The following is a 24,029-nucleotide window of genomic DNA, read 5'->3' on the forward strand; positions in this document are numbered from 1 at the left end:
GTTGACCGGTGGGTGATGCTCTGTTTGTAGCCAGCTGCAGCCTTCTCCTGTTGAAGCTGCTCCAACACAGGCTTCGTTCAGTTTGCACCGTCCAATTTACTTTGGATCCCCGTGGACAACCATCGAGCCAGGAAACACCGTCAAACCGATTCTGCTTGTTCTTGTTGTCAATTGTGTTCGCTGGAATGAAGATGTCGGTCCAACTTTCAGCGCTCATATTTTGGCCAGGTGACCCCACCCCTACCTGCTGATGCAAGCAACGTGAAGAAGTTTTCAATCCTGGCCCAGATGAAAGATACAGTTTTGAAAGCCAAAGAACTGGTGCTTAGTCTGGTTCTGGCTCTGAACCAGCACTGGAACCATCTCGTAGGATTTTCAGCTTGTGTGCAATTTACACTTTTCTCAATTTTGCCCAGTGGCAGCTAACTGGGTGCTAACTTAACAATCATGCAGGATGGATTCTCCAGATTCAAGATGCAGATTAAAAATAGCAAACATTTGTAAATTTACTGAAAAAAATACAGCATTGTTTTATTTTAAATGTACAAAGATACATTTATTATTTTTTTTACACTTATTTCTTTCATACTTTCTCTCCTTTTTTTAAAAAAAAGAAAAAAAATCAATTGAAATGTTTTACAGTAGCTTTTACTTTCTTCTTGCTCCAATAAATCTGGTGGATTTTTTTTTTCATTTTGAGCAGGGCAAAGCGGGCCATCCCCCTTCCTCATTATGTAATCAGTGACTGTTTACAGAGGGAGAGGAGGGTGTTGTTCCAGCATTACAGCAGATATGTTACATAACTAATGACACCTGATTGACAGACTGTTGGTCAGGTATTTTTCAGGTTTCTTTTAAGGAAGCTAAAAAAATGACTAATTAACTTGTTATAAAATATCTGGTTATCCGACGTTTGTGTCATAATGTTGGCACTGTACCACAAGGTCTCTGTAAACAATCCATCAGTTGAGTGTTATTCAGCCCAAACTGTCCAATTAAACGTTTTTGTGTCTCTACATTCTGCCAATGGAAAAGCAAATCACTATAACACCACACGTTTTTCATGCTGCTTTTATCGCTGACAACTAACACATGAATCGGACGTTGTGCATGTGCATGTACTATTGCACGCATGTGTCTTAGTCACTCTATTATTGATGCACTTGTGTTTTTGTTTGCTTGTCTTGGTGCCACTTGATCCTCCCTGGAGCATCCATTTTTAATGATTGGGGAAAGGTGAGATGCCTTGTGGTTTTTGGGGCTGGTCAGTTATCACACTGCAGTATGTGTCATGAACGTACCGACCTACCTATTCTCATCTTGCTCTAATGATATTACCATTGGCGGTTCTCACTGCTGTGAAAAACCTGCACAGGACAAAGTTTCCCAGTGACACGGAGTTCTCATTGTCTGCCAAGCTTATGTTTAGGAGGGTTCACACTGCCACACTGTCATCATCGCCTTGTTTATAGTGAGTCAGAGGCACCGTTTATGTGAACGAATCCTCGCTTAATTAAACATTATCAAACATTCACAATAGTGCAGATCTTTATTATGCTTTGTGGAAACAGTCCTGCACTCTACCGAGTCATTATTTCAGCCTAATGAGTAACATAGTATAGCAAGTGGGCATGTTCTGTAACAAGCAACATGTTGTGTTACTTCTCATTCCTGCCTCCCACTAACTGTGTATGATCATTTTCTCTGCCCCCTTGTTTTAAGATGGCCTCCTTTCTGTCTCGCTCTCCCTGCAGTTACCCAATGGTTTGGTTGTTGGTGGGAGTCAAGGCGCCCAGTGGTGTTGTGGCATGGACAGTAGAGCTGCTGAAGGGAAATAAAAGCTAGGCTAACATCCTGGGCTTACTAATATGCAAAGTCCTTTAGAAATGCAAGTGCTCTAAATTACAAAAAGAGAGACGTGAAATGAAATTTTTAAACATAATACATAGCGTTAAAGACACAAGTATGTATGATTCCCTAACATGTGTATTTGTGTTTGGTGATAACCTGTTAAATGTTAGAGTAACGCACAGGTTGGCTGAGCTGTAGTGTATTGCAGGCACAGAGGCGCTGTGAGATGGGAAAGCTTGGCTCTGTTCATAAAATCAAGTTTCTCTTTATGTCCTGAAGAATGGGTATTACTTCACTGCTGCGGATTGGAAGGTTCTCGTCTTTGTGAGGCGTATTTGCAAATAAAAAAGGTCTATATTTTTGGAAGAGCTTTAATTTTCTTTTGCCAACATCAGATAAAAAATGTGTTGAATTAGCTTATTTGAAATAAAAGCACAATTTATATATTTAATCTTAGTCACAAATGCAGAAAAACATTTTTTCTAGAGCATCTAGTGGCGTGAATGTTATGTGTGTCTGTTTTGTGTGCAGAATCTGGATCGGAAGTGTAAAAAAAAGAAATGCTGACTTATTCAGCTGTGGCATTTCATGTCAGTGTCGCATCCTCAGATTAGGAATGATGTATGTCAAGAAGACAGAAGGGCTGACCTTGAATCGAGCGTCAATTCCTGTATGCTCACATTTGTTGCTGTATGAAAATGTAGACTTAATATTTCAGTTTTCACTTCTCTTTTTTCCACGTTTTCTTATTCCCATTTGAGGCTCTCCAGCTGTCAGTCTCAGTCTGTTATTGCCATCATCAGCAACCGCCTCGTTCCATAGACGCTTTCCACAGCACCTGTCAGATTGTTACGTACGTGGGTGGGTGGGTTGCCACAAGTAAAAGTAATGAAATGCAAATGTACCGAGGTGTTGCAGCAGAATGGATCATGTCTGGGAGGGAGAGTGTGTGTGTGTGTGTTTGCATGTGCACGCACCAGGCAGTAGTTAATCCACTGCAGGCTTTGTTGGGTTCATGCCACAGCACTGGGAACAGTTTTCCTAGGTTTTCCAGTCTCCTATTGCCCTGGGCATCATCGACTGTCTGGAAGGCAGGGAGGGTGACAGCAGCACTGGCACCGAAACACCACAGCCCCAGTTTAATACCATCAGAGGCTGTTTGCCAGGAATGGGCGCCATGCCGTGCCGTCTCAGGCAGGGACTCAGACAACCCCAGAGCAAATTACTGCTGGCCTCACTTGCTCCTGAACAGCCTTTTTTTTTTAATGTATAATTTATTTCTCTCTTATTGTCCGTTTCACTCTTAAATAGATTCACTGAATGCTGCTGCTCCAAGCCATATATCATATGACTCACTCTCTTCTATATAAATCTTTTACTTCTTCTACTTACTGCTTAGTTTCAGCACAAATGGAAGATTTTTGCATTTCCTCCATCTTCTATATCTTGGCCCAGGTTTCTCCCAACTTGTTTTACTGTCCAGTTCTCTGTTTCATGTTTCTATTTTGTACTTTTATCCAGTGTTGTTTTTCTTTTTATGAAACTCCATATTGGCACTCAGCTAATCTCTCTATCAGAGGAACACAACAGCTTTGAGACTGAGGTACCTGAGAAGAATCCTTTGCTATACTAGATCACTGAATTAGGATTTAACTTCTATAAACGCCTATTATTAAATATATTTACCATGTTTATCATGACTATGTTCATCTGAGCAATGGTTTGACTTTGGATGTACAGCTCCTTCCTTAGCAACCGTTACGCACTCCTGTCTGCGTCTTCAGAGATGTACCTGTGAACTGTTAACTCGCTGTTACGTAAACTCACATTAAGCCTGCATAAACATGCTCCTCTTCTTCTCAAGAAAATGACTGATTTGCATTTTCTGCAAACACCAGTTTACAATCACAAGGTCAAAGAGGCTCCTCTGTGAAATACGAGGTAGCCAGGCTTCTGCGATGTCACAGCAGCATCCAAAGATCAGGGTGAAGCTGTATTTCTCCAAAGTGCTTCTATGTTAATACGAAGCCTACAGACAATATGACAAGACTGCCTGTCTAAGTGAAATCACCTTGTGGTCTGCACTCTGCTGCCAGCAGCTCTTTTGTTGAAGGCTTGCTACCAGATAGAAAATGAATAATATGTGTTTTTTTTTCTGTGCACTTAAAGTTAGAAGTGAAGGCGAGTGTGTGTACTGTAGACTAGCGGTGGAATTATCGACATCGTTATTAAATCCAAAAGTACTGCAATTCTATGTAAAAATATGCATTTTTGGTGAGCTTGAAGTAAAGGGCAGTAAGTATAGGCAAATACTTTTACATGTAACCCTTTCTGTGTTGAAGGGAATCCTTCAAGGGACTTTTTCAGATCAAATCGAAAGGCACCAAAAGGGGAGAGACGTTACTTCACTTGTCTCTCTAATAAAAAACTGCATCACAGTCGAGCATTATGGCGTGTCTCAGCACATTCCGACTGCAACTTAAAGTGAAAATGGATGGCTGTTTATCATCATGATATGAAGTAGATGTGGACTTCAGACAGTTATGGACATATAACCAGTGGAAGTTTCTGTTTCCAGGCGACTATTTATCAGATTATGTGGATTAACTTATTGATATGTGCCAAATTGTTCTTGATTGACTGACTGTCAGGTTTTATTTTGTCTCTGGATTTTCTTCCAGGAGGCATTAAATGTTGGGTTGTGTCAGCTTTGTCATGTTCAGAAATTATGCATCATCTGGCACATCATTCTATATGTTGGAATTATCCTATTTTACACGTTATATGGGTCTGAGTGCAGACATTGCTGTCAGACTTGTAAGTTACCACATGCACGTGTGATTTTTCTCTGCAGACGGCAGCGTTATCTTCCCCTACTGCCAAGGTTAAGCACACTCATAAAATTGTTTACCAATTCATATCCTTTTGTCCTGCGAATGTTTCTCCCCCTATCTAACAGAATTTAAGGTCAAAAAATAGTTTGGAGTTATTGGCTTAAAATCCAGGTATTGTCAAAGGACAAGTTCATGTTTGAAATCTATTGTTAGACGGCTTTTGTTGACCTTTAAATGTCAAGAAGCTCCTATACTTCTTATGTTTCCTCTTAAATTTTGTTCTAGCTCTCGGTGTCTTAATGTTTATCCAGCTGACTGAGCTGAGCTGAGTCTCTCACTGTGTGAAAGCAGCTTGTGCTTGGACAGTTTGGAGATGTGCCCTGATAGTTACACTATCAGATGTCTTTGTCTTGATGGTTAATGATTTGTATTTGCTTCTGCAGTCAGACTGTGTCTCTCTTTCACTCTCTTTCTGCCTTTCGATTCTTATTTCCCTTGTGTGTTATGTTTCATTTATCTTGCCAGTCCCAGTTTCTGTTACGAACACTCTCCTCTCCATCCTTTGCCTTCTCAGTACATGTGTCTCTCAGATTTGTTGGATTCCCTCTCCTGCCTTTTTCTTATCGTTCTCCATCACTGCGCCTCCACAATCTCTTCTTCGCTTGCCTTCCCTCACAGATCCACCCACATCTGTCCTCATCTCGCTTCATGACCTCTTTCTCTCTCAAGTGACTAGCCACATCCTAATGTGTTTGCAGATAGCACACACTGACTGGGAGAGGCCATTAGAGGATGTACTGACTGCCAATGGTGGCTCTCAGTCCAGGACATTCAGGACAGTGCAAGTGCTTGTGTTAGCATTTGTCAGCATTATGTTTGTGTGTGTGTGTGTGTGTGTGTGTGTGTGTGTGTGTGTGTGTGTGTGTGTGTGTGTGTGTGTGTGTGTGAATGAGTGGATGTGTGTTCTACTGAGTGTACCTATGTTTTGATATTTCTCAAATTCTGTGAGAAAATATCTGCTAATCTGTGTGAGTGTGCATGACATTTGATCTATGTGCATGCATCTTCTGTGCATCCAAGTATCAATAATGCAGGACTGTTGATCACAATGAATGATTGATGACAAGGAGGTCAAGGAGAGACTCATTCAGTACCACATGGAGGACAGACTAGAAACTCTCCTGCAGCATCATGCTACAACCAGCATGATGTCTCCTAAACAGAATGTCCTTTAGTGCATTTATATCTCTGTCAGCTGGTGAGATATTGCAAAATGCTAAATATATGGTTAAAATAAAAGATATCCTAGCTTGCATGCAGTGTCATGCATTTTCAGTGTTTTGGTTGTTTCTTTCTGTTTTAATTTTGACTGTACAAAATAAAGTACACATCATAGAATTCTTATTTGTGTTGCAGCCTTACTCCATTTCTTCTCAGATAAAAATGCATGAATGCACACATACCAAGTGACTAACACAAATCTTGCTTTAGAGGTGAATCAGCACATTATGCAACACCAAGCATTATTGACCTCAACTGCAAATATATTGCAGATTAGGAGCACGTTACGTCGGATATCCCCCATGAGGGTTCATTTCCTGTTTGTAAAACCCTTGTTTAATGTGTGTCAAAACATTCACTGGCATCCAAACATGTCTGGACAGACATGCATCTGTCTGTATATTCCTATTCACGGCTGTCTTGAGTACCAGCAGCCAGATGTCTGCAGAACAGCTTGTTATAGATGCGATGTGAGCATATATATTTGAGTTAGCTACCACAGCTTTCTCTCCACTTACCCTTCCTGTTTGGTTCAGAAAGCAGTGAGAGGGCTTGGCAAAGATAAGATGTGAAGTGACAGCTGACTCTTGCAGGGAGGAGGAAAGGCTTCCCTGCCCTCCATCACTGCTTCGTGTTTTTCTGTACTGCAGCCTGTTGTTAGCTGCTAGGCTGGCTTGTGGTTGAAGTTTTGGCCTTGTTTTACCTCAGCGTCCTTAATTTTGCAGAAAAAGCTTCGAAGAACTTGGTTATTTATTATGAATCGGCTCAAACTGATGTTTCTGCGAAGCGTCCTGAGATGACATTGTTGTGAAGTGGCGACATGAATAAATCTAAATTGAACTTAATGGAAGAAGTCCCACTTGTGCTCATAAACCTAGATAGTAACATCTAGGGCACAGTATGTCCTTTATCACATTCAAACAATCCAGTATTAATTAATTCAGCTTTATAAATTATAAAGTTTGATTTGATTTGATTATCATACATCACCATCTCTGCAGCTCCATAACTGCTGCATCTGACTGAGTCCTCCTACCATTTCCTCGTGTATCTCTTTCAGGTGTTCAACACCTACTCCAATGAGGACTATGACCGCCGTAATGAGGAGGTGGATCCTGTGGCTTCATCTGCTGAGTATGAGTTGGAGAAGAGGGTGGAAAAACTGGAGCTGTTCCCTGTGGAACTGGAGAAAGGTGGGAAAGAAAATCTAAGAGCATCTTATGAGGAGGTGGTGCTGTCAGTTTGCCATGACACCCAAGAGACAGAATCACCCACACATGGCATGTCAGCAGATGTCTTATTTTTCCTCCTGGTATTGTTTTGCTCATTTCTTTCTTTTCGTAGCAATTTGATGCAATTCTCCTTAGATTACTCTAGAAAGCTTGCAAGAGCGCAGTTTGTCCTAATTTCCCAGTGCACATGCATTTACATCATCAGTTCCTCAGCTTCATTTTCTTGTTCTGTTGAAATACACACACACTCTCCTCATTTTCCATTCTCAATAATCATTATCATCAAGAATGGAAAATGAAGTGTTTTTCCACCATAGAATTCCTCCATCCACTCACTATTATGTAACTCGAACAGCCTGTGAATAATTAATGCAGGATGGGGATGGATGAGGGGTTGTTCCCATCCAGCTTTATTCCTATTTATGTGATGACCAGCTAATATCTTGAAAGCATGTCTATTTCTCCTCTCACTTAATAATCTGAGAATTTTGAACTTATTTATCATCCAGACAGTCATTTAAAGAATAAAATACACATTTATCAGTATTATGCATCATCACATTCTTAGATACCATCTGATCTTTATGAGGACAGCCCCAGAAAACGGTTTTGATGTATTACACCATGCCTGCATCAAAATGTAAAGGCAAGGTGTGACAACCTAAGTGCAGTTTTAGTATTCTTTCTGTGGAAATTGAAAATGTAAACGGCAGCAAGCTGTTTCTGATAAAGAGTTACATTTCAGACTTTGCAGGTCTTAAATTTAGAAGTTAATCGAGAGTCACTGCTTAAATTTGTAAAGCTGCGTCTAAACAAACAACAACCATGTTGGGATTTATGGCCATCATGCAGTGCCATGCCGTTTTTAATTTCATCCACATATCTGCTCAAACACACAGCTGTGTTTAAAATAATATGGATTTTTTTTTTTTTGCAGTAACAGGACCTACAGGCATGTCATTGCTACTGTGTTGACCACAAACTCTTCCTTAAACTAATGTAGCCTACATGAATACTGTACTGTGCAGCAGGACAATGATGCCAAGCACAGCAGCAAACACACAAAATGGCTGAAAAAGCAAAGAATAAGGGTGTTGCAATGGTTCAGTTGAGACCTTAACTTAATTTAAATGCTGTGGCAAACCCTTAACAGAGCTGTGAATAAGCAAGTGACCACAAACCTCAAAGATCTGGTGCAACCTTGTGGGAAAAAAAAGGTAACAAAATTTCTTCACAGTGATGTGAAAGACTGATAAGGTCATCCAGAAATGTGATTACTCCAAGCTATTAAATGATTAGCATATACATAATTTCCTGATGGGACTCAGATAATCTTTATGTGTTGATACATAAAACCAACCAAACCAAATCTCTGTCTAAATTTGAACCAAAGCACTTGAGAGTTGGTAAATGAAACATTAAACATTCAAACATTGTTTTTATGTTATTGTTGTTTCCCTTTCCAGATGAAGATGGCCTGGGGATCAGTATCATCGGGATGGGTGTTGGTGCTGACGCAGGCTTGGAGAAACTAGGCATCTTTGTGAAGACCGTCATTGAGGGTGGAGCTGCTGAGAGAGACAGCAGGTGAAAGCTGCTTTTCTGCTGAATATCACACACACTTCTAAATAAAAAGTGTACTAATCATGTACTTACTGAAGAAAGCGTCACCCAACAGCTAACAAGCTCTTGTGTTTCTGCCAGCCCACCTCAGCACTCTGTCTCAGTGTCTTAAACACTGTCACGCTTTGTCCTTGTCAGATTTAACAGCAGGGGTTTGGATTAGATCCGCTGGGACAAGAGGTCTTACCCAGGGCTGAATGTGTGTGTCTGCTCCTTTGGCAGACTGTGGGACAGAGATATTGCATCATGATAATAAAGATATAGTTTATCTCAAGTATTATATGAAAGTTTTTCAGATAAAAATTTACATTTGCACCATATTCAGTGTTTGCATTTCTGCCTCTTAGTGCATCTGGAAGTGCACTAAAAAGCATAAACAGTCCGACGTAAGCTCTCACCCTGAGACAGAGGACACGACAGCTTCTCGGCAGTCGCGCTGTGGTTTCTATTCTAAACCACAAACTTCCACTTATTAGTGTCTTACTGTGGTTCAGGTTCCCTGTAAACTGATTAAAACACTGATAGGCAGGGCTGCTCAGTGAGGGGTGAGAGCAGTAAACGCTTCATGTCTGCGGATGTGGGTGGATGTTTGCGAAAAAGGTGTGTTTTTTTTTTTTTTTTTCCGGGATTAATTTATCCTTTTATGGAGCAGCCTCGGCTGCAGTTTTCCGGAACATGACAGTGAGATTAGTTAAAGCGTTGAAAGCGGATGGAGACGGAGGAGAGGAGTGGCAGAAATGAAAGTGCTTGGTGTGAAGGAATAAAAATTAGAGTTGATCTGCTCTAAGTTGGCAGTTTCACTGACTCCAGAAAGTCCTCAGTTAGGAGGAGTAACAAGAAAGAAAATATCAGAGCAGAGCTGTGCTGAAGTACACGTTCAGCATGTCCTTGTGAATTCTCCTTCATCGTTCTCTAATTGTAGTCTGACTGCATAGAAAGACAGGCTGTTTGATTACCTCTGATTACATTTAAACTTGGCACAAAGTGAAATAACCACTGCTTTTGAGATTATAAATTGAACCGGTCTTCTCTTTTTTAACAGGGCTGAGCTCCATGCAGTCAAAGTCTACTTGCTTTTTGTCTGTTCTGCGATGAACATGGAGACAACAAACCAGAAAGCTTCTGGCACCAATATCCTCCTGACTACCAGGAAAAAAAATGTGCAACTACAAATGTCCACTACATTGCTTAAACTTTTAAATATTGTGGTAAAATATAGTTATATTATCTAACAAACAATTTAATGTGTTAATAAGATATTCAATGAAAATATGACTACAAAATTTCAAGTAAAAATCAGCACAAAGAAAAGTATTATGCACTTCCCATAAAACATGCTTGTTGCAGTGGAGGTCATTTTTCTTGAAGTGAGAAAGAAAGTTCACAAAGCCCCACCCCCACAAATGAGGTACCATTTAAAAGCACTAAATGTCCTCTTTAAAGACCAAAAGGTGTTAGTTCATTCAGGGAGATGAAAATATTTAGGTTTACAAAGGTCCTCCGAGGAGGACAAATCTGAACTACTGGTAGTCAGGAGGATATTCTCCCTTGTCTACATTTCTTATCAAATGTACATGCAGATACTTTTTCATAGAGGTTTTAAGCTTATCAGCATGTAAGGCGCTAAACTAGCATGGTTATCACATCCGTAATTGTGATTGTGTCAACAATTTTGATAAAACAAAAACCTTGATCCCGGTATGAGAGAAATAAACTAAAGACAGGATATTAAATGGTCTTGATCACAACTGATACCTGATAACGTTTCCCATTGGTTTACCCTCTAAGTGCTCACACTTTCCACACACAAGGGAGGGGTCGCTACTGAAGATGGATTTTCCTTGTGTCATTACCTTCGCTGTGATAGGGTTTCCTGTCTCTTGCTGAGTCGCACTTAATGGTCTGAGCCGCACTAAGGCACTCAGTCCAGCGCAGACAGATAGATGGAATCGGCTGAGGCTCGCTGCACCGTCTGCAACTCTGCTGGGGTCAAATGGGGTTTGCAAGAGGAAGCGTGTGTCTACTTTGGTTTATATACATCTACTGCCTACATTATCCATTTGTCTTTTATTTTGTTGTTTTTATTTCACTGCTGCTCATGTGTGACAGTGGTAGACGAAGCAGCCTTTAGCTGGTTAGACAAGAACTTAAGAGGTCATGTGAGCGTGTGAGCATCTGACAGACGAGCAGTTTGCGCTCTGTCTACCTGTCAAGCTGACGTGTCTGTGTACATCCATATCACAGCTCTGCTTGATGCTGTAGGTGTCACAGTCATACTAAATCCTTCTGAGCTGCTGCTGCACGCTCCATGTATGTGTGACAGACTTGGAAAGGAGCTGAAAGGAAACTGGTTACTGCAGCTGATGCTACCGTCAGAAAACATTTTTGAAATGTTTTAGTCTTGTTGCTTCAAAAATACAAAGTTTGATGGGCTTTGCTACACTTGTTCAGCCTTTTACACATTAAACAAACCTTTTTTTTTTTTTTTTAAGTCCCTTTAGGTTTGTAGAAGTATAACTGTGAATATTGCCAATTTTAATGAATGCTGTTTAATTGGATTGAATTGTTTTCCATATTAATCTAAAACCTTATAACACTGTTGTACAGTTTATTCGACCTTTATATGTTTCATTTGTGGTTTAATCACGTATCTTAAGAAAATTTAAGTTCAGAGGCCTTTGCTGAAGATTATACAGATATGAGAAAAGAGTGGAAAAAGTAGCATTTTTACAACTGGGTTGGGGTTGTTTTGTGGACCAAATCAAATCAGAGCCTTTGCAGATCAGAGGAAATCAAAGTGCTTTAAATCACAAGAAAAATATCTGGGCCTTCAGGCACTGAGGAATTAGAATGATGCACTGTTTTGTTGAAACATAATGAGCTTTAGTTTCTGTTTTATTCATATGTGAAAGAAATTATTCACAAATCACATTCAGAGTTCCTCTTAGTCTGTTTTTTTTAATTCAGATTTTCCATCGGATTTGAACAGAAGTAGCTACGTTCTCCTTTAAGTGGAGTGCTGTGAATAGATTTTCACCGGTAGTTCAGCTTAAGGTCAGAAACTTGCATGACGCTCCATCATTTTCAGAAGAAATCCCGGATGTGTCGTGGCCCAGAGCGAAAGGCTAGCTGGCCTCTGTGTCCTCATTAGCCCTCCCAGCTTGTTTTGAGCCTTATCTCTTCTGTCTCCTGGTTAGACAGTAGTCTAGAGCCATTTCAGTGCAAATTTCTGCCAGCAAGAAAATGCAGCAAGGTTCCAATTTTGAAAATAATGTGAACATGCGTGACAATCCCTCATGCTTTTCTGAGGTGTTGTGGTGCATCAGCATAAATTTTCCTCTCATTTCGGTCAAGACGGACGCCATGTATTAGCTCTTTCAGCATCTCTGCACTTTCAGTTCTTATAAACTTGCAGATTTCAGACATCTTTTTCTTTGAGGCTCTTTGCTGAGAGTGTTAATGTTTCTGCTTGTCTGCATCAGGATCAAGGTGAATGACCAGATCGTGGAGGTGGATGGGACCAGTCTGGTGGGCGTCACCCAAAGCTTTGCAGCCTCTGTCCTCAGAAACACCTCAGGAGTGGTTCGGTAAGAGTCACACAAGTTAAAAGAAAATGCACCTTGCTGCAGAAGAAAAATCTGATGTTCAGTTTAAACTTTAAAGTTTTTTTTTTTCTTCTTCTACACATCTTTTTAATCTATCCATGATCACCAGTGAAATTATTTCTGTTTGGAAATCTGCTGTAATATTATTTTGTTGCTGATGTTCTCCTGCTTAAACTCTGAACACCTAAACAATTTTAGCCCCATCTGAAAATCTTTGTCAAGCCTCTGAATCCTTTGTGATAAAACAGAGTTTATATTATTAATAGAAACTTATCAGAAGGCCTTATCAGACCTTCAGTCAGGCTGTAGAAAAGTACACAGTACAAATGCTCCGACCTCGTAAGTAATAAATGATTTCATTGAGTCTCTGGACAACAAGCAGCATTGTGCAGCTCTTTTTTTATAGATCTATCTTACATTTATGATACAGTTATTCAGGGAAAAGTCAAACAAAGACTGATTAGTGTAGGCAGTTCTGACTATATTATTACATAGTCCACATTTAATCAGGTTTTATGTCAAAGCCTCAAACTTGTGATACTATTTGTCATACAGTGTTTTTTTTTTGTTGTTGTTGTTGTTTTTGCATTACAACCTTGAATGTAGATAAGCTTAGTGTTTTATTTACAACTTCAATTCTATGTTATGTAAAATATAAATTAAAAACAGAATACAGTGAGCTATTAAAACATCAAACTTCATTTATAAACCAAAGAAAGTTCATAATGTCTAATTCTTTAATAGTTTTCAGTATCAGACAATATGTGACAATAGTGATTACAGTGCAAATCCTTTTTTAATTTATATAAAACCAAATAAGCTACAAAGACAAGATATTTGTTGTTCAAACTGATTAATTGTATTGTTGATTCACAAATATTTACTACAAATATTTAAACGCCTGCAACATGTTCCAAAAAAGCTGGTTTTGGAAATCCTGGACATCATGTCCTTGAGGCCAAAGAGGAAAAGGACAATCAAGATTGTTATCAACACAAAGCTCAAACGCCAACACCTGTGATATCATGGGGGGGTGTTAGTCCCATCATACGAGTAACTTGCACATGCATGAAGGCACCATTAATGCTAAAAAATACATGCACGTTTTGGAGCAGCCGCCGTACTGCAATGTCTTTTTGAGGGACATCCCTACTTATTTCAGCAAGACAATATCAAGACACATACTGAATGTGTAACAACAGCGTGGTTTCGTAGTGAAAAAGTGCGGGTACTAGACGGGCCTGTTTGCTGTCCAGACCTGTTTCCTATTTAAAATGTGTGACACATTACTGGTTAAAAAGTTCCATTTTAGTCTCATCTGACCAGAGAAAGTAGTTTGGTGTGTGCGGAGAGTCTCTGACATGCAGTATGTATTGCTGAACCTTGCTGTAACTAATGGCTTATTACTGCATACTCTTCCATATAGCCCATTCCTGTGGATTGTACAGTACTGCTTGTTTATGATGATGCCATCTACATACACAAGGATTTATTTTACTTGTTTGTAAAACATGTTTTGAACCTTATCTAGGTTCTATTCATCCATTTACTGAAATACTGTCAATCATGGGACACTAAACGTTTTGTCAAAAGTCAGACATAGACTGTGTTGCTACATCGATGTGTATTATTCATGAAGAAATGAAGTAAAAACTTTCAGTCTGGCACAAATGTCAGAAATATTCCCAGATTCTCCAAAAACTCAGGGTGTCCTGTCTGCAGTCTGCTGCACAAAAGACATTGCCTAAATTCTCCACACAAGCCCCACTTCAATAAGTAAATAAATGAATTAATAAATAAACAAAACCCTTACTAATGATTTATGTTATTTATTCTAATGGGAAGGTTTGCTTTGCTAACCTTTGTTATCCTCTGGCAGGCTTTTATTTACAAAGCTTTTCTTGGTTTGTTTATTACATACAGACATAATTGATTAAAATAAAGTGCTTGGCCGCTCAAGATTAATTTCTCCTTTTCCAAAAGCTTGTGCTGGATTTTGAAAAGTAGCAGTCTTATATTAAGCCCTTATTAGATTTATCTGCCTTTGATCCATGTTAATGACTTTGTCTGTTATCATTAAAGGTTAATTTTTGTTTAATTAGAAAGTGCCACTACAAGCTTTGCCAATTTTTTAAAAAATTTTATTTAGAAAATACGGTTTGTGACACTATTTTCAAGTAGTGCTTTGGCTTGTGATTGCTTTTTCTAAAAGCCATGAATGTTATAAACTCAGCATGAACAGTAACAGCTGAGCCAGCAGTGAACAGTATCATTGTGAATTCAGTCAGTCCTGCTGTCATGTTGCAAAAGTTGCACAACCATCTCTTCAGCGGTCATATTCTGTGTGAAACACAAAACAAAAGTGTTGTGTGTTTGACAGCTGAGTAGCTTTGGGCTCGAGTCTGCCTGCAGCAACTGGAAGTAGAGCCAAACACACTTGACTGTCACACACAAACGCACATTCAAAGCATGGCAGGGAGTCTTTGATTCGGAAGGCTCGAGCTGTCCTTGGCAATTGTCTGCCATCTCAGCCTCCAACTGATTCTTTTTCTTGTCTTTTCTCTCTTTTTTTTTAAATACGGTTTTGTATCGTCTTTTCTCCTCCTCTGGTTTTTCAAAATCATTTGCTTGTCCGCCTCCTCTCCTCTCTTACTAGACTTTTCACCCTTGTTTTCCCACATTGTATTTACATGTTGGTGATGTTCATTTGTCCTACTTGTCGTACTTCTGCTAGCTGAACCCTCAGTCATATTCTGGTGGGACTCAGCTGTGAAAAGATAAATGGTTGTGTAGGAACAACGTTGGTAGAAAGGCTGAAGACTGATGACATGTCGGATGGCATCACTACAGGCGTCTGGCATTGCAGATGCTGTTTGCTGAGCTAATATTGACTGTAAAGGTTTACCAGGATGTTCGCTGTGTAGGTGAGGCAGCCTTGTCACCTGCCTTTCTGTCCAGCAAGTTTAAATAGAGTAACATGCCATTTTGGTAAGATAGCAAGATGTAGTGAAAACTTATAATCCTCAGTGTTGTTCCTCTACTCCGTCCTCACTTCGCCTCTTCCTCCATCATGTCTCACTCACTCTACCCCCTCCTCCTCCTCCTCCTCCTCCTCCTCCTCGATAAATCCTCACTCTGTCTGATCACCAGAGGTTTTATGGCCAACTGTCCTAGATTTGCCATTTTAGCTATATTTAACCCTGACTCCCAACAGCAAATCATCCAGGTCTTTAGTCAGAAAGCGCCTCTCGTAGCTCTGAAAAACATATGCCGAATTTTACGTCATATAAGGTAAAATTACACAACGCTGGCTTACGCAGTTTTGCAGGAGATAGTTGGGGATCATGCTATAGGCATCATGCTTCAAGGTATCTGCCCATCACATTCTCACAAGTAAGAAAAAGAGGAAATAAACGAGGACAGAAACTCCAACTTGGATGGTGACATGATTCAAGATTTAGATTTCATTTGATTCCACATGAGTTGCATGGTACACAGCTGTAAATATGTGTAAGAACTTTGCAAAAATGAAAGTAAAAACCAAAAGAAATAGATAATAGACACTATATAATTCAGTTTGATAAAATTACAATTTTTGGTTGAATAAATTATTGTACACTTGCATTCTATTCTAATGAACCAGTATTATTGACTATATATATAATTATTCATGTTGCATTAACGCATGGCTTAAAGGTTTGAGTTTAGTGCTGCTTATATTTAGCGTCACACCTTCTCATTGACTTTGCTTAAACAGATCTTTTCATTCTCAGTTTTAGTTTATATGTGAACATCTCATAATGTTAGCAAAAACAAGATCTTATCAACTAATGTAAAAATGACAGAAATAAATGTAAAAATAGTCTACTGTGCATCACTGCTGCTCTTAATGACATTTTGTTTTATGATGATGGCTGCTGACGTTAGTCTGAGTCAGTTGCTGACTATATATCTATCACTGTAAATGCCACAGAGTGAATTCAGAGCTTAATGAAAGGTATACAGATGGCAAATGGTACAGTTAAATAAGTCCCTTATGATTCAGAAGATGCTAATAAACTACAAAAAAAATAAAAATAAAAATAAATGAAGAGGCTTTAAATGACCCTAAAATGAAACAATACAACTCTACCGTGGCTGATCAAACACATCTGTCCGTATCCATACATCAGACATCCACAAACACCTGAGCTCTCGTCTGGCTATGTGTTTAGTTACTAAAGGATGTAGTCTTGTTCTGTCTGGTTCCTGCTCTATTCTCGATACTGAACTCATATGTGTTTTTATTTATTTATTATTCTTTTTATTTTATTTTTTATGTGTTTTTAAAGTGAGAGAAATAATTGTTGAGAGCCTCTGCAGTTTGAGCTGATGCAACACTGTGTGTGTGTGTGTGTGTGTGTGCGCGCGCGCGCGCGTGTGTGTGTGTGTGTGTGTGTGTGTGTGTGTGTGTGTGTGTGTGTGTGTGTGTGTGTGTGTGTGTGTGACTGTCTGAGAACAATGGGAGAAACCAAGACGTGATGAGAAAGGCTGTTTCCAGGTCAGCTACTCCTCAGACCTCCTTGCTGTCCACAGACTTGCAGTAGTGAAGTCCCTCACTCATCCAGCACACTCTGTCACTCTCTGTGTCCTGCCCTTCACTTGTTCCTTCACGTGTAGATCAAGTACACCTCTCTGCTGGAGCGTAAGCCCTTTTCTACTTGGCCTTTACAAATATATGAAGGAGCTCAGGGGAAATGAATTCACTTGATTAGCTCCTGTCTTGAATCCACTTACGCTCTCTTTTTCTCGTCCCCCTCACTCATTGTGACACACTTGCTTACAAGCATACAGTAGGCTGGATCTTACTCACGCATGCACTGATATGAGGGCCCTGCTGGATTCGACATTTCCCGTAGTTATTTGCTTGTTTTTGCTGGTTACTAAACTGATGAATGTAAAACGGTGGAGATTTTCTTTGAGGTTCAGTAAAATATAATGATGAAAGTCAGATGATTTTTTTTTTTTAATTTTTTTTTTTTACTGTATTGCATTTTGTCTCCTGGACAAACACATTTTAAATCCAATTTATTAACTGAGCTCTAAGATAAAATCCTTTCATTCATTTTCAGAAACCGCTTAGTCTGATTTAGGGTTGTGGGAAAGCTGGAGCCTTTCCCAGCAATCATTAGGCGAGAGCAGGGTGGGTACACGCTGGACAGTTCGCCTCTAAGATAAAAGTCATCTTTCAATATGCATTCATCATCTCTCTGACTTTGTTTTACATTTGAGTGCATACTTCCTGTGGTCAGGTCCTTTGTGTAATTACAGTAGTTGGTCGCCAGTTGCTTGGAGCCACAGCCTGTGATTGTTTTTTTTTTTCCCCATGTAATTCACTGCCAGCCTGAAAGCAGGCCGCCTGGCCTCACACATTATTATGCTTGTCCAGGCTCCCAACATGCCCTGATATGTCAGCAATATCTCTGTCATTGCTGTGTGTCTGTGGGCCTCTATTACTCACGATGTGTGTGATGTGGCTGTTTTTGCCACACTAACACACCACCGCCATGACGCAAAGAAAGCTACACTCATAACATGCAATATAATATGCAAAATGCTTGCACTGAGGATTCTCAGCATTACACGTATAATTTTTATTGAATAAATGTGCTTTGTCATGCTGTTATTGTTATGCAGTCGTGAGATGGTTGACCCTGCGTGTGATGTTGCAGGTTTGTGATTGGCCGAGAGCGTCCCGGTCAGCAGAGTGAGGTGGCTGCGCTCATCCAGCAGACTCTGGAGCAGGAGAGGAGACAGAGAGAACTACTGGAACAGCAGTACGCCCAATATGATGCTGATGATGACGAGGTAATGACCACATAACCGTGGCCTATACATCACATGCTATGTTTGTGAAGCAGTGAGGATGGCGTGTATGTGTATCATGACATGGAGCTTATAATAGTACTAGTATAAATACAGGAAAGTAATGACCCCTTAATAAGAAGAGAGTTATTATTTAGTGATAAAGCTAATTATAGTCTGTCAAAATATATCTGGTGTCAGATTTCTTATACATGACACTGGACTGGGAGTTGAGGCTTCTGGCTGTCACATAATGTAAATCAGCTCCTTTCTTTTGACAGTTGACTATAAGTTTTGGCTTATTAACTGCATAAAACTGATTGACAGTTTGCTTTGATGCTAACACACAAGCACTCCCTCACAGGCACACACACTAAGAGGATGCCACGAGAGCTGCATCACTCAGCGTTTCCTTCTCTCCTTCTGCTTACTCACTGCACTTTTAATCCACCAGACACTGAGCTTGTGTGGCTCTGCAACTCATGATATCTGTTAGACATATAGACGTGCCTGCACTGTGTATACACATAAAATAACACACTGTAGTGACACAAATCAATGCAAAGTGTGTTCTTACTTGCATCCAGAGGAAAAGCTGTACTCGTGCATGGATTTAGACTTACTCAGGCATCTTTCTTTGTGTTGTTTTTATCACCGTTGGATGGAATTTTCCATTTTCTGTTAGTGCACTAGAAGTGTTTGTGACTTATAAAAGATCTTTTTAGGCTAAAATTGCTCATCCCAGCACTGCTTTAATCACAGCTACAAATACAAGTAGCCCTGTCAAGTCTTGTTAAAATCCTCTGGGTTCTGTTTTGGTTGAAGTAAAATAAATAAAAGTAATGAAATAATATAAAGTAAGTAGAAAGTAATCAATAGGTTATAAGTAATGAACAATCTTTTATAGTGTCTAATATACACAGAGCTATTACTACATGTAAATAGAAATTCAACTATTATACTATATGCAGTTGAGAAGCAGCATAAGAGAAATGTGGAAGTGAGGAGGTGCAATAACAGAATGTGCAACCAGATCGCTGTTGATCTGTTCAATAACTGCAGTGGGCAAATAGTTGTCCTGGTGCTGGTTAGTACTGGTCTGCAGAACTCTGAGGTGCCGGCCAGACAGGTGCAGTTCAAAAAGACTTGTGTGCAGGGTGAGAGAAGTCCTTCCTCTCAGTCCTGGAGGTGTACATCTTTTGAATAGAGGCAGGAGGGCTCCAATGATGCGCTCTACAGTCCTCACCGAGCATTGTAGTGTGGGCTTGTCCTGCCCAGCAGCAGCTCCACACCACACAGTGATGGAGGTGCACAGGAAACACTCCATGACAGCAGCAGCAGCAGCAGCAGCTTTTCCTCCCTGCTTGGCCTTCTTGAGGATGGAGCTAATGTTTTGCTTCGATCTCCCAAATGAAAAAAATTTGGGAAGTCTCTCCAGAACGTAGCCATAAGGAAAGAAAGTATTAAAAATACTGATTGTTTTAAACATGTTAAACAATGCATAGTCTATATTGCCACATACTTAAAGCAGACACTTGAAATATGCCACAGTGGAGCTCTGAAGAACCCGTGGATTCCTTCATAAACGTTGAAAGGGTGAACACTTACAAACACTTAGAAAGATGTGTCGGGCAGTATAAAGAGCTCATCAATATTAATGTCTTCATAAATATTCTAAAGAATCTTCATTGGGTGGCTGGGTCATTGTTAATTCTCACTCTGAGAGCTGCTGATGTGACAGGTAGCTTTTCATCAGTGTGCACATTCTGATCTCAGGAGGAAGATGTGTTCCCTCATTTAAAAACGGACATCAAACTGAGTCGTCTGCCCATTTCATTGCAGACTGAAGGTCATCTAACACACATTCATGCCTATCTGTGATGGTTAAATGGTGACATCTGCCTGAGGAAAGGACAAGAAGCAGATTTTGGTAGTGTTCTTTATGTCTTCATATAATAAGCGAATAAACATTTTGGTCCAGTATTTTGCTGGAAATACGATCCGTTGCTGCTTTAAAATGATGTAGTTGTTGACATTATTGAATTGTTTTTACTGTGATGCACAAACTAATTATGCAGTATAGTGATAATTTGATTGTGTTAATCTGGTAGAAAATTAGAAATATTGATGAAAACCCCAAAACATTTAAATAAAGTCATTTGTACAGCACATTTAATGTGATTAAAAATGCTAAAACACAAGTGGTGGTAAGAATAATGTCCTTTACATGACACTGACATAGACTAAAGTATTGGTCAAATGGCTTTGCAGACTGGATGATAACAATAGATGCAAAGTTAAAGCGTCACAAAACATGATGTAAAAACAATTTTCATGGCAGGATTTAATAAATTAACAATGATCGCTGGCCTAGATTAAAAAACAGATTTGCTTCTTTTTGTAGCAACAGCAAAGAGGAAATAAAAGTAAAGCTAACATCAATCAGCTTCTAAACCACAATTTTGCATTTTGCACTTGTAATTCTTCAACTGTGTTGAGAGGTCTTTTCTCTTCTGGCGACATCAGCACACAAACAGTCACACACATGCACCCCCATTCTATGTGATAAGGGAAGGAAGGGAAGGAGATCTATGTTAATGCAACCCAATGTCACACGAAAATGTTTTATTACAACCCACATCTGCAGCACAAGTTCTTCCATAGTAAATACTGAAATTATTGGATGGCTTTTTGGCTTTGTTGTTGGAGCTCGAGCAAAATGACAACAATTACAGCAATAGTAAACAACAGAAAATTGGTGTCCAGAAAATTACAAGCTAATGATGAAAAATTTGCCTGAACTACTTAACCAGTCAAAAAGAAACTAAACAACAACTAAAAACAAATTTTAAGTCTAAATTAAACTCTTTCTTTTTTAAAAATGGCGGTACACAATAGAAGAAATGGAGGTTCAACACAAAACAAAAAATATAAAAACTGAATGGCAACAGACAGGACACACAAGCTTTGGTCTCATTTTTATATGTGTAATAGAATAAAATAAAAAGAAAAAATAGAATAGATACTGTAAATATTTTATATGTTTGTATTTTTTTATGCCATGTTTAGGAATTCACAACATTGAAACGATGTGTTTCGGTCCTTACCAAGGGGCATTGCTTCATCACAAACTACTGACAGAAATGACAGTACACACAACAAAGGAGAAATAAATTTGCTCAGAACATGGACCTGCATCAAATCGTAGTGACCCCCGCTGCCTTCTGCTTTGTATTACACTTCTTAGATTTGGTTCACTTGGACCCGCGTTTGTAGGCAGATGACAGCTTCCTTCTCTGATCCAAATCGGAGCTAATTTCCACATTCACAAGCAAACAGAATAGGGTCTGAATCAAAAGGACTGGTGTGAATTTGCGATAAATGAAGGAGACACAAAATTCGTCCCCCAAGTCAGAAACCTGTGTGAGGCCTGCTTTCAAGTCAAGGGAACAATCACAGCCTTCTCCTGCAGCACCTGCTCATGGAGCAGATGATCACATGCTGAACACCCTTTTAACAACAACAGTATTTTTCCTGAAATTGTCCATTTTTCTTTAAGTTCTTCATACATATTGTACGCCGTTATCACATGTAAATTGATGCTCAACTACCACTGATGTTTGATTGTCCCACCCTTAATTATAGGGCCTTTATATAGGGTGATACCATGGCAACAAGCAAGGAAAAAAGACCGTTTTGGCCATGCATGCAAACAAATCAGACCTAAGTACTGTTACTTGAGCAGAATACATGGAAGGAGAAAAATGAAGACATGATGTAGACCAAGATAATTTGCTACACACATATATATATATATATATATATATATATATATATATATATATATATATATATATATATATATATATATATATACACACATTCACACACAAGATAACCTTTGTAGTTAACGGAAGATTTATTGTCAGACCAAAACAGATGTGTGTGACAGACGATGTGTCTGATACTGAAAACTATCAAAGATTTATAGACATTATGAACCTTCTTTGGTAAATAAGAGAAGTGTGATGTTTTCTATAAAATGGTGCCTGTGGAAAAGTTGTGCTCTGTTTCTTTGCATCCAAACACAGAATCAACCAGTGAATATATATCCAGTGCCTAATGGTCATAGCCAACATTCATTATGCAGTAGTCTGAGAGTGACAGAAAGAGGAAAAGATGACCAACTCTCATGTCTACATTTTAATGGTGTTCAATGCTTTAAGCTATAATAATGTGACGTTACCTTAGACTTTGATCATCTAGAACTTGCATTTAGTAAATAAAAGACTATTAACATCCAGAATTAGCATTCTCAGGCCTCCTTAGTTTTAACCTGTAACTTTCCTCTTTCCCTTGGAGCAAGATTGTGACTGGTGAAGATAATAAAACATGGCATCCAGATTTGTCAGCAAAACTGGCATTCTGGCTTATTTTTTACTAAAATACGATGGGCTACTTTCAGTTCACCAGGTTGTCAAACCAATTTATTTTCAGGAAAGTTTCCAACTGCTTAGTAGGCAGCTGAAATCTTATGTAACGAGTTGCATTAAAATATGATTACTTAGATAAAACATAGTGTGAGCAGAGTGCAGCTTTAGGAAAATGGATGTCTCTGGTAATTCTCCAACCAAAAATATGGAGTTTGACAGCTCAACGTGATGGGCTTTAAGCAGAAATGGGAGAGAAAATGGGCAAAGCTGTAACACATACTGTAGCTGAACAGCTGGATGGCTGAATGTCCAGCTGTTTTTAAAGTTTGAGCTTTTTTGCTGCCTGTTGTGTTTTCAGTGAAGGGCGAATGCTGCTCGCTATAAAAGTTGGATAACCACATGTTTGCTAAGCTGTGGATTCAAACTTTGAAAATGATTCAACATCTTGACTGATGTGGATGTTGTCCATTCCAGTCAGTTTTGTTGAAAAAAAGAGCTGAGTTAGAAAATAAAGTTGATGATTTACCAGTCACTCTACAGTCAAGTGTTTATGGCCTTGTGGTCAGATTGTCTGTTCCTCCCAAGCGGCAACCTCCTGCGATTAAAAGTGAACCCCATGCAGAAGTGCATAAAACTGCAGTTCCAATTCATCCGCTAGGGGCTGCCTCCAAAACAGTGCAAATCCCCATAGACTCCCATGTTAAAAAGGCCAACTTCACGGCAGAAATAAACATGTTTACAGCCTGGTTCAAAAATCCATTTTCGGTTTATAGTTTCAGGTTTACCTTCATGACAACTGTGGGAGGAGTGAATTTTTTTCTAACTCACCCGTTTAAAAGTAATTTAATCTCCGAGTTTGGCATACTTAGCAGCGGGTCCTTTTGATTGACAGGTACCGATCTCTTGCTTCAAGTCAGAAGAACGTAGAACAACCGTGGTTTTTTGCCGGTTTACAACGTGACTTAGCTTTAGCCCGCTTACCTCCGTTAGTTGGTTAGTTCCTGTTTTCTTGGGGTTAGCTCTTAGCTATAGAAAGCTCGGCGTTCGCTCGATGTCAATCATCCGCCATGACGCTCATGACTGCCCTCTCAGCGCCACCTCTTTGCCCATATTTGTATTTTCCGGGTGAGACGACGCGCATGACGCTGCCAACATGGCGACGGTAGGAACCGCCCACCAAGCTTCAATTCAGCTCTTCAGAAACCTAAGGGTGACGTCACAGAGGCTCCGTCCATCTCTTTATATACAGTCTATGGTTCCTCCACATCAATAGGAACCATTTGAGGTGGTCTAGTCAGGATGACATCTTGACACTGTATCTCTCCT

General features: G+C 39.5%; 1 protein-coding gene across 1 annotated transcript in view; it reads left to right on the forward strand.

Annotated features, from left to right (window-relative positions):
* The window catches only part of ppp1r9a (protein phosphatase 1, regulatory subunit 9A), a gene marked incomplete at its 5' end in the record, with an annotated part of 48,425 nt that overhangs the window by 6,317 nt on the left and 18,079 nt on the right, over nucleotides 1–24,029 (forward strand). Inside the window, 4 exons of the mRNA XM_079259221.1 lie at nucleotides 7,027–7,159; nucleotides 8,665–8,785; nucleotides 12,304–12,408; nucleotides 18,138–18,273. Of these exons, the coding sequence (XP_079115347.1) occupies nucleotides 7,027–7,159; nucleotides 8,665–8,785; nucleotides 12,304–12,408; nucleotides 18,138–18,273 (495 nt within the window). The remainder of the gene's footprint in view (nucleotides 1–7,026; nucleotides 7,160–8,664; nucleotides 8,786–12,303; nucleotides 12,409–18,137; nucleotides 18,274–24,029) is intronic.

Source organism: Telmatherina bonti (genome assembly GCF_933228915.1).
Source record: "Telmatherina bonti genome assembly, chromosome: 19".
NCBI classification, from domain to species: domain Eukaryota; kingdom Metazoa; phylum Chordata; class Actinopteri; order Atheriniformes; family Telmatherinidae; genus Telmatherina; species Telmatherina bonti.